The 10,413-nt window shown below is 44.5% G+C and overlaps 2 protein-coding genes across 2 annotated transcripts; one reads left to right on the top strand and one right to left on the bottom strand.

Moving 5' to 3' along the window:
* Positions 1-765: 765 nt before the first annotated feature.
* On the top strand, positions 766-4,286 carry LOC142576659 (uncharacterized). Its single transcript, XM_075686884.1, has 5 exons — positions 766-1,069; positions 1,164-1,396; positions 1,962-2,123; positions 2,509-2,622; positions 4,003-4,286. Exons 1-5 carry the CDS (start codon positions 792-794, stop codon positions 4,284-4,286), a joined length of 1,071 nt encoding a protein of 356 aa, XP_075542999.1. The 5' UTR covers positions 766-791.
* A 98-nt stretch (positions 4,287-4,384) lies between these two features.
* LOC142576660 (uncharacterized) lies at positions 4,385-6,704 on the bottom strand. The gene is made up of 3 exons (XM_075686885.1): positions 6,139-6,704; positions 5,872-6,082; positions 4,385-4,791 (listed from the first exon to the last, which is right to left on the bottom strand). The coding sequence occupies exons 1-3, from the start codon at positions 6,237-6,239 to the stop codon at positions 4,744-4,746; spliced, it is 360 nt and encodes a 119-aa protein (XP_075543000.1). The 5' UTR covers positions 6,240-6,704; the 3' UTR covers positions 4,385-4,743.
* Positions 6,705-10,413: the final 3,709 nt, after the last annotated feature.

Raw genomic sequence — 10,413 nt, forward strand, 5'->3', positions numbered from 1 at the left:
GATCTCAGTCGGAGCGACGCGCTCCGTTCGTGATCCGGCCGAGCGCTCGCGATCTACCATTGGAATTCAACATAACGGACATCGAGGGATGTGCTGCTCGTTGCAAGTCATGTAAATCCAACTGCGTCGACCGCCCACTGTTCAGCGCTGAATGAGTGTTTGGTGCGCTGTGCTTGAAACGAGTGGTGCAGCTTGGCAGCGGGGGTAGCGGAGGAGCAGAGTGGCTTACACTCTAAAAACAGTTGCACTCTTTGGGGTGTATGTTTGTCCCACAACGATAATCGTCATCTGTCTTGCCCGCGTTTCCTTTCTTTAACGTGGCGAGCCCGGTACTTCCCAGTCACGAACGGCATGCGCGTTATCAGTGTGACGCAGCATTCTCGATAGGAAAGTAGCGAGCGCCGAGTTTTCAGGCAAGGAAACGCAAGCAAGGCAGATGACGATTATCGTTGTGGGACAAATGTACACCCCAAAGGGTGCAAACTGTTTTTAGAGTGTAGGGTTTGCGCGTTCACAGACATGTGCTCCCGTCTTGGTCTCATAGAGAGATTTAGTTGAGCGTGTTTACGCTCCGCTAAGCAGCTTAGCGTAGCGGGAACGCGAATGCGCATGCGCCGTCCGCTTAGCCGTAAGCGGGATAGCGGAGCGAGGAACACGGTCCGCTTAGAAGCTGCCTTAGCGGAGCGCGGAGCGTCGTTCCGCTATCACAGCTAGGGCGCCGCTGTTAAGCCACATCGGCATCAACAGCGCCAGTCTAGTCACGGTCTAGTGACCGCGATTTCAAATGCAAGATGGCTCCGTACAGTGTGAACGTGGTGTCTACGCTGCCCTGTTCGGCTTCTTCTGCAGCGCAGCGCAGGCCCCGTAAGCGGTTCCGCATTGACGAGGACTTGTGTTTGCTGCGCGAAGTAGCAGCTGCCGACCCCTACCAAAACCCCGCAGCATGGGAGGAAGTACTCAGAAATTTAATGCTCGCCGTGATGAGAGAGTTCACCATTCGTGCTATCAAGGAGCGCGTGGATCTCCTCGTGGGGTATTTTCGCCAGCAAGATAACGTCAACCTAAGGAAGTGAGTGCCCTACTTTTCACAGTCATGTTTGCGCACTTTGTTCAGTATATGTGAAACGCACAGTCGCAACGTCACCTGATCTTGTTCTCCGTAGGTCTGGCACCGAGGAGCTGTATGGAGAGAGGGAGCAGTTATTGCAAGAAATCTCCGATTTGATGAAGAACGCCGGCTATGTGCCGAGAACTTTGCCGAGAACGAGCAATGGTACAGGGCCGCGGCGGCATACTACATCGGCGTGGTCGGCAACAGTCCGACAGCGCCTGGCGCGACAAATCAGAGACGCGGCCACGTCATCGATGAACGTGTCAGACGGTGGCGAGACACATGGCAAGTGAAATACAGTTTGCATTTGAGCCCTTATTTCGCCCACCTTGCGCGCCCGGTGTACGAGAGCGTAACGGGTCGCAGTACACGTTCCTTAAATGTACACTTAAATGTACACGCGCGCCCGCGCCGTCTGTGATCACAGTGCGAGCACTGAGACGTCTAGTATTTGTCCATGGCTCCAGCCTAGTTTACTGAGCTGTTATGTAACACTTCTTAGACTCTTGCAAATACTGAGCCCGCCTATTGTTCTGCACCATGCAGCCAAAATGTTGCGCCCATCAGTTATTTCCTGTCAACAGAGAGAGCAAGAATACGATTAGATTGTCACGAGACACTCAATTTTAGCTGCTGCTGCTCCTGCCCTTTTGTCTCGGAGCAATTTCAGCATATATGTTTACTTCACTCATGTTTGCAAACACAAGACTATGGAAAGCGAAGGTAACTGGCAGGGCCGAAAAAAATGAAATTGTACTCCTTTTGAATGTGTATTTGCAATATTATTCTTAAAACCAATAAAAACGTTTAGTGACATCCCTGTGCTTTGTTTTTTTCCCCTTGTATGCAGGTGAGGGTTGTGCATCAGACTTGTTGCTGTCAATGTACACTAGCCGCGACGAAAACATAGAAGAGCCTTCATTGGATCGGGTGTGCTACACTGAACAAGGCAATGGGGATGCAGGCAGCACGACCAGGCCAAGTCAGCAAGTGTCGGCTGCTGACCCATCACGTAGGTGCAAAGGAAGTGATAGTAAATAGTTTATTCAGTAATTCACAATTTGTACTACAGGCTCCTTAAAGCACGGTGTTTTTCTTTGTCTGAGCGGGGGTCAAACACACACGGCAGAAGTGCAATCTGAATTCCCTGTTTAATTACACTCATGAAGAAGGGGCGTATTTGTAGAGACATGGCATTGACATATCAGTGTTTATTCAGGTGCACAAAGAATTACCACTGTGTACCACAAGTTAAACCCTGTCATCATTCCCGTGCAATGCCAATCACTGTGCAACATGTTCAAATATCAAATAAAAGGAAACAAACAAAATGTACAATGAAGCACTAACTAATGCAAGTGATAAGAATGTATGCTATAAATTTGATTCGCTTGTAGCACTGGACACCACCCAAGCAGAGCAGGCTACTGAAGAGAGTGGAGTGGACGAACAAGCACAAGGGCCCATTCACACTCAGAAAAGACAGCGACAAGCACGCGCTCCTCAAACAGGTACGGCAAAGCAAACTACATTGTTCGAAAACAGATAACAGGTGGCATTGCAGCTGCACAAGACTAATATTGTGTTCATTAAGCCGAAGTACCTGCCGTTAACATTTTCTGAGCCATTGAATTCTTTTTAGTAATAACTGCTGCGTGATTTCGTGGTTTCCTGTCTGACTGTTATGCACATATAACAATTAAAGTCTTATCTAGCCAAAGTAAGTGGTACCTTGTGCCAGCAGTGTTATTACTGTTGTCTATTGAATTAATTCAACTATGTTTCTTCGCACCTTCTGCACTTGTGTATGGTGCACAGCACCTCGGTCCTTGATTGTCCTAGACACAACAGTGCACCCTACATGCCCTGTCGTCAACTGCACGAGGTGCAAGGCAAGGTACTGCCACAGTGCTGGCACACTTTAAGGGGACACTAAAGCGAAACAATAAATCAGTTTAGACTAATGAGGCATTGTTTGAGAACCCTGCCAGCAGTCATGTCAAAAAATAGTTTGATTATGACATGAGAAAATGAAGGTCCAAGTATCAGCATTTGAATTTCACGCCGAAACTCCAGCGCCGGTACATCAGCATGACATCAGGGATCCCAAAGTACGTTTTCACATTTGGGCCGCGTTGGCTGAATAAAGGTTCCTGAAACTTGCCATGTTTATCATTTGGTTCCTTTAGAACACAATGTAGTCAATCTGTACCGCTATATATAATTAGTAGGCCCTGGAAGATGCCATCAAAATCCAAGATGTCACAGCCCCCAGGTGCGGGAACTTAAGTAGGCATCGCCACCCGTGTTTCGTTCTTGCGTTTTTTCTGGCTTACCAAACGTCTTATCGTCGTAAAAGTGGTGTTTTTGGTGTTGTAGAACGGTAATTTACTGATGCAGAAGAAATCGTTTTGCACTTTAGTGTCCCTTTAATATTCCATAGAATGGGAGCAGCAGAAGTCATGCCATTGCGGAAATACTATAGAACATTAATAACATTCAAGGGTTACAAGTGTGATTAACAAGAAGGCATTTGCAAGGTAATGTGCACAGACAGGCCACAAACCAGTTAAGTCAATGGTGAACACTTCAAATAAATAAAAAGCAATGAAGCACAGAACAGATTTCGCGACATGCGTCTTAAGGTGTGAGGCCAGTGGGTACCTGATGGCTAAAAATAGGCCATGTCAAAAGAAAGTGCAAAAGAGGTAGTTCAAGCAAATAACAGTTTAGCAGATAGAACACATTGTTTTAGCACATACAGTAATGTAAAAACAAAATAAAAGTAAAGTCAACCTAATGACTGCATTTGCATTTGTGATTGATGCGAGTAAAAACAATGGGGATGTCTTGAGATGAACGTACTTTGGTATTTCTTCACCGCTTTTCAGGAATTAGAGGCCTGCAAGCTATGGGGCTGGAGCTCCTGACAAGGAGAGAGGAGAATGATTTCATCCTTCGTCAAAAGGAAATTGAACTCCAGCACCGGAGGTTGGAGTATGATGAGAGGCGTCTGGCATTGGAAGAAAAAAAAGTCGCTCTGTTTGAGGAGAGACTTGAAAGACTGGAAACCCAGTGTAAGAACTATAATGAATGTATGCTTGAAAACATAAAAAATATGCTCGAGCAGCATGAAAACAAAATGCTGAGCCTCCTCCAACAGCACAGCTCATAAGTTCAGCTAGTAGGTGTGCATTCATCTTTTAATAAGGCTCTACAGAGAGACACGCAGGAGTGTCTTGAAAAATGTATGAAATAAAGTGCTTTTGCTGTGTTGAAGAAACCCGAGTCAGTGTTGTGGCCTCAAATATTCCTCCAGCTGGGGGGTTCCACTCCAAAATATTCTGAGACCTGCGAACCGTACATGCAGGTGTGACAGTTCGCAAGAATAGCACCAACTTTATACATACGCGAGACATTTTGCTGGCGCAACTTCTGATTTTTTCTAAAATATAGAAAAGCAAACAACCCTGCTATTTTGCCGAAGCCCCACTCAACTGCCTGCCTCACAGTGCTCATCCTTTTGTTAAAGGCAAGCTGCTGCACGGTAAGGCTAGACCCGCCATAAGGCTTTAGTAGCAAAGGTCGTAAGGGGTAGGCCGGATCACCGTAGAGGCAAAAACTTCGTCCTTTCACAAGCTGCTCAAGTTTCTGGTACGTCTTGCTCCTTCGGAGGATATCTGTAATGATAGCACACAGAAACATTTTACTAATTGGAATCACATCTGATAGTTTTTACTAAATTCTTGCAAAGTGCCTGTGTAGCTTGGTTACCATTAAGTGCACACACATGCTGAGGAAACTGCTTTCTGCATAGTTTTTTGATGCACATTTATTTATGCAACAAGACTAGGTTTAAGATATTCCATCTAAATAATTTAACAGGGTTCTACCACAGTATCTGACAATCAGACTTAGATATTTCCACTATTCCTTAGTGAATGAATGCTCTTTCATGGCTATTATTCCTCATGTAAATGTGCGATTCTCTGTAAACATGTGTGCTTACAAAGAAAACCAGTTTATGGCACAAGTGTTAATTGGGACATGCCATTATTTTAACATGTTCACCTTGCTAGGATTGATATACCTATTTATTTCACTGATCACCTGTACATACAACACCTAACCATTAGAATACTCGCATTCAATTATAATATAACAGCAGCTGAGCCTCTTCGGTGTGTCACAGCATTAGTGTACCATCAATTACTCGCCTGTTGAAATATAACCTTGGAACTGTGCTGTTCGTATCATTGAATCATCTTCACACCACGCCACGATGCATATTTTTCATTGTTCTTGACATCACTCCCACTACATTGTCAGAAAATTTTGAATGCTCTACCATCTCACCATAAACACTGGTCATAAGGTAGTACACTTGAATACATTGTTTAAAATTTCTTTTATGATACGGTTGTTTTTGCAATTTTTGCTTATTTTGTCCCTGTGATACAAGTTTACAGCTACTTCACAATTACTCTAAAATTTGACAACAGTTCCCAGACAGCCTTGTGCTCTCAGACCTGTTTTAGTACATTTATTATACTGTTGTTTCCCGCTCTGAATCTAAAAAAAGCTTGCGTTAGGTCTGCACTTAGATATTACACACAAGCGGATCGTTTGCTGTTTCCTCCAAACAACATGGAAAGCTTGCACCTTGTCTGGTATACGTGTGACTGTATGCGTGTTAGTCTGAGTCATCTTATGCAGCAATTAGCTGTATATACTGACGATCATCAGTACCGTGAACTTGCCTGCATCGTGACGACTGCCACGTATGGGCCGTTCAACTGGCAGATGATGCCATTGGGGCACATGATGGCCTGATATTTCAAAGCATGAAATCGTTTGTGCCCAGAGAAAAAGAGCTTTTGGTCCCTTGATGGTCGGCAAATGGCCCGTGCAGTACCATCGATGAAGCCCCAACAGTTCTGTAGCCCCAACAGTCCCTTTGGAATACACGGCCTGCAAATAAACATTGGGTTAGTAGACCGCACACTGACACAGTACCGAGAGCGCACCTGAGAAAAGTCTTCCAATTTGGCGAGATCCAACCAGGAGTGATTATTTGCATCTTGAAGAAGATATCCAAAAGTACTCTCAATATGGGCGAGCACCGCATTTGTCGCCGACGAAATCACAGAGTAATGTCGTCCGAAGAGCGACTCCAGTTCGCGCAGCCTGTTTGGATATGCCAGACACCGCAGAGTTAAGCAAAGACTCTCGTCTCCTGGAATTTTGACGCACTGCGGTGTAGACAAAACTTCTGGCAGGCGTAGTGCACCCTGCAGCCTTCGCAAATCATCTTGCTCGAAACGAAAATATGTCCGGAATTGTCCGCTGTCCATCCTGTCAATGTTCAGGTAGCCGTGGGCTGACAGTGGTTCTCGCCGCGTGTATTGAAGCACTTCGAGGCACAGCAAATCTTCTATTTCGGACCACTTCAACGTGGACATGAGGAAAGGGTCCTCTAATACACTCTTCTGTGACATTGCTTGTCGTGCGAACGCGAACCACTTAACGAGGCACCACAGATTCCACAAGAACTTTGCCACCGCATGTGCACCTGTCAACAAGGCTATTCTAGCCACCATAACAAGGCTGTCAACAAGGCTTGGACTGGATCCGGAACACACTCGATGACTCTCACGAAGTCGATGCATTACTTTTTCACTCGGAAAGCTGCACCACTAACGTCTTATTAATACATGCATACATGATTTATAAACAAATATGTTATATACATATGCTTTGATTTGTAAAATTCACATAAAGTGATGTCATTTTTTTTTTTACAACGCCGTATTTGGTCGGAGGGCGCTGCAAGCGGGAAGGGCCCGCTCCGCTATGCTAAACGCATAGCTAAAACATGAAAAGCGCCCTCCGCTCCGCTGTGGCTTAGCGGGGCAAACTAGCGGAGCGGACCGTAAACACGCTCAACTAAAACGCTCTAAGCGGCTGTCGCGGGACTGCGGTGTGCTAGCTCCTTGCCTAGTATAAAGTTTACGACGCTAACACACAGCATGTTCACGTTTTTCTGCGCTATATGTCATTTGCATGACGGCCGAGTTGAAAACGAGACATATAGTGTTCTTTGCGTTTGTGTGTTGTAAATTACTTTCTATTGTGGAAGTTCTAGGAGTCTTATTACGCAAGGAGTGCAAACGTAAACATAAACACATATGTGTCTCTGAAATTTTGAATTACCCATAATACCTTTTACGACTGATAAGTGGCCTACACGGCCTGTGTGAATCAGCTACCGTATGTTGCGACGCTCTTCCGTGTGGTAGACTGATGCATGGTGCGCGTTTATTTCTGTACTGTTGTAAAAACCATTTGTTTATTCACTCAATAGAAATGTACGGCTTCTTCGCCGCAGTACATTTTAGGTATGAATTGTAGTAGAGAGAAAAAAAAGTAAGAAAGCAGTGGCTTTTTGTGCGTAGACTATGCATACACCTGGTGCTCTTATGGTCATTTCGTCCCTATCCGCTAAACCATTCTAAACAAGAAAATTTTATACACAATTAGTTTATACACAGACCACAACTAAACCACAGGTACCGTTAGTAAGCAAAGTATACTTGTTCGGTGACATTTTCTGCAGCCCTGCTATTGGCCTTTCCTTCCTTCCTTTTCAGCTGCGCAGGTTCATTAAGAAGTGATGATACAGTTTGACAATTTTAATCGTAGAAAGACTTAGCGAAACCTTTTTCGGGTTGTTCTTTCTTGGTTTCAGGCTCTGCGCATTGCATTTTAAGGCGTGTTTTCTGTGTTTGTTGCTTTTTCTTTATGGGTAGGGCATGTCAACATTTTTTACACCATTTCAAGTATGTGGTGCCATAGACTGTTCTTAGACGGAGTCTTGCCCTTTCATTCTGTACAATTTGATGTCGGTTTTTTGTGTCCAAGGCCGTTTTACAGCGCGATTGTAGCATTTTGCTAAGTTTTCCCTCTGTCACCCAAGCTTGAAAGATTGCTACCCACTGCTGGTGGCATGACACATGTGACATTTCTTTTTCAATAAAAGGAAGTCTGTCACTTATCCTGTGCACTGGTTGTCTTTTGTCTCTTTGAATTGCAATTTGTTGCCTATATTTGCTCTTTTGTTGCATTTCAGATTAGGAATGGCTATCATAATTGACATTTAACCATACTGCACACAATGTGGATGATATGTAATTGCAATATATGGCCACCATAAATATAATAGAAGTTAATAATTCAAGAATAGTGCCTTTGCATGGTGGTGCAGCCATGAATTGTGGCTATAAGGTACCAGCGTTGCAGATAGCACTGCTTGTGCAGAATACAGTTCACCTCTACTACCTATCAAACATCATTGTTTTTATCTGCATTTGTATGGCTCCAGTTTCTATGAACAACACACATCTGGTGGAAGAGTGGCTTGCACCTGCAGTTGGATCCAATGAATAGCCGAATTTCTGCCCGTTTTCATGTTATTAGCATATTAGTAAAAGCAGTCGTTTTTATAGTAGCCTGTTTGCCCAGTGTACAAGCCGCTGCAGGGTGTCAGGATCTCGTACACATCTTCAGCTTTGCAGGGGACACAGCATCTGGCACATAGTTTGTCACGGGCCATGTATTCGGGGCAAGTTGAGTTCCCTCACTAGCAAAGAGAGAACCAAGCTTGTTGGATATGAAGTAAACCGCCTGTATACTCAGTGGCCTTTTTCATTTCGTGTGACATATGTGGTTATAGCGACCCTTGTTTTAAGCACTTCTTGTCCAGCAGCGGTCATTTGCTTTTGAAACACTCAGGATAGCTTTCAGCTAGCTGGACAGGAATAACACTGAAAAACCAGCAGATGTTAATTCTCGCACTTATCATGCGAAGCTTCGTACAGTATGATGAGGGTGTAAATACATGAGGGTGTTCCTCAAGGCCTTGTAGCAGCACATGTCACGAGTTTGGAGCAACATGATGTATAGCACTTTTTTGATTGCATGCTATAGGTTTAGCAGGTGTGGCCAGTGTAGCCAGTGCAAGGTCAAGAAAACATATCTATGAGCAGCACCCTGGTAAAGGAGACTCTGGGAAAACTAGTGGGAAGCCCGTTGAACATCTGGTTGACCCACTTGCTGGCTCCATCAGGCAAAGTATGATAAAGAGAAGGAAGTCATCAACACATCAGAAGGTTTTTACATATAAACACTGTGCTAAGGTCATAACATGCCAACAAGTCTTAGTGCGCAGGCTATGCACGACCAAATACATATGCCTTCTGTTCGGACATTGCTCATTGTAACTAACAAGGATGGAGTGGACAAAAAAAGAACAGCAGCTCCATTAATTTGGTTTCACTGGTATCAACAGTGTTTTGTAAATGTACATTGCCATACTCCCCAATGCCTTCTTGGGTGACATCAGCAAGGACCAGCTTGAGGCAAGGGGTAATAGACGTCTTCACAAGCTAAAAATGCATGCATGCATGGAGAGCACATTGTGTCCGAAAAGTAGGCACTTCAAAGGGGCACTGGAAAAGGAACAGGTTAACAGTGGGCAAAGACAAGCTACTAAACACCCAACACTGTTGCCATGTAACGACCTCTGAAACAATCCCTCTTAATGAGGAAATCATCTTTGTGTATCCATAAAGAGGGCAGATGGGCAAAGCCCCTTGAGTAATGCTGCCAGCTTCAAAAGCCCATTTTGCACATCCTGAATGCTTCTTTCTTAAGACTTTGCTGGGTGCAAGCATTCTACTGTCCAAAAGCTGTCATTGAGAGCACTGTTGGTTTGGTGGCAATAAAGTTCAGAAGCAACTGCAACAAACCTCCCTTCCTATTGGCCTGGATGCTCACGGTGCTTATGAAGCAGCACCATGAGAGAAGCAAGGAGAACGGATGCCTTAAGCCCTTGTTCGTTTATCACACTGTTCTGTTAGTAACAACCATGAGACTTGAAAGCAACAAGCTCAAGTTCGGCACTTGCATGGTTACTGCGGAGGATCCATAAAAAGCACAAAAACAGAAAACTTAAGGGAAAGGATAAAGCACCATTTAACACTTAGTATTGCTGCAGCCCACTCCCTTCTTTTATTTTGTCTGGTCGGGCTACATCTTTTTACTATAGATAGGCATGAACTTAGGTTGTGTTCCCAATCAGTGTCCAATTTTTATATACACTATGTGCTCGTTCAAAGAGGTTCGAAACACTGCAATGGAAGCTTCAAGTAGAAAAGGTGCCAGGAAGAAAAAAAAAAGCTGTGCTGCAACCATCTCGGCAACATCTTGTCCCTTTAATAAAAATTGTGCTTCCATATTAACTT

This window comes from Dermacentor variabilis, chromosome 3 (assembly GCF_050947875.1).
Source record: "Dermacentor variabilis isolate Ectoservices chromosome 3, ASM5094787v1, whole genome shotgun sequence".
Taxonomy (NCBI): domain Eukaryota; kingdom Metazoa; phylum Arthropoda; class Arachnida; order Ixodida; family Ixodidae; genus Dermacentor; species Dermacentor variabilis.

Bases quoted from the DNA above. Each gene is read 5' to 3' on its own strand.
- LOC142576659 (XM_075686884.1), top strand. From the start codon at position 792: ATGGCTCCGTACAGTGTGAACGTGGTGTCTACGCTGCCCTGTTCGGCT. The intron at 2,124-2,508 runs GTAGGTGCAAAG...ATTCGCTTGTAG, and splicing joins GTCGGCTGCTGACCCATCAC to CACTGGACACCACCCAAGCA. The intron at 2,623-4,002 runs GTACGGCAAAGC...ACCGCTTTTCAG, and splicing joins AGCACGCGCTCCTCAAACAG to GAATTAGAGGCCTGCAAGCT.
- LOC142576660 (XM_075686885.1), bottom strand. From the start codon at position 6,239: ATGCGGTGCTCGCCCATATTGAGAGTACTTTTGGATATCTTCTTCAAG. The intron at 6,083-6,138 runs GTGCGCTCTCGG...GTTTATTTGCAG, and splicing joins AATTGGAAGACTTTTCTCAG to GCCGTGTATTCCAAAGGGAC. The intron at 4,792-5,871 runs GCAAGTTCACGG...CTATCATTACAG, and splicing joins TGGCAGTCGTCACGATGCAG to ATATCCTCCGAAGGAGCAAG.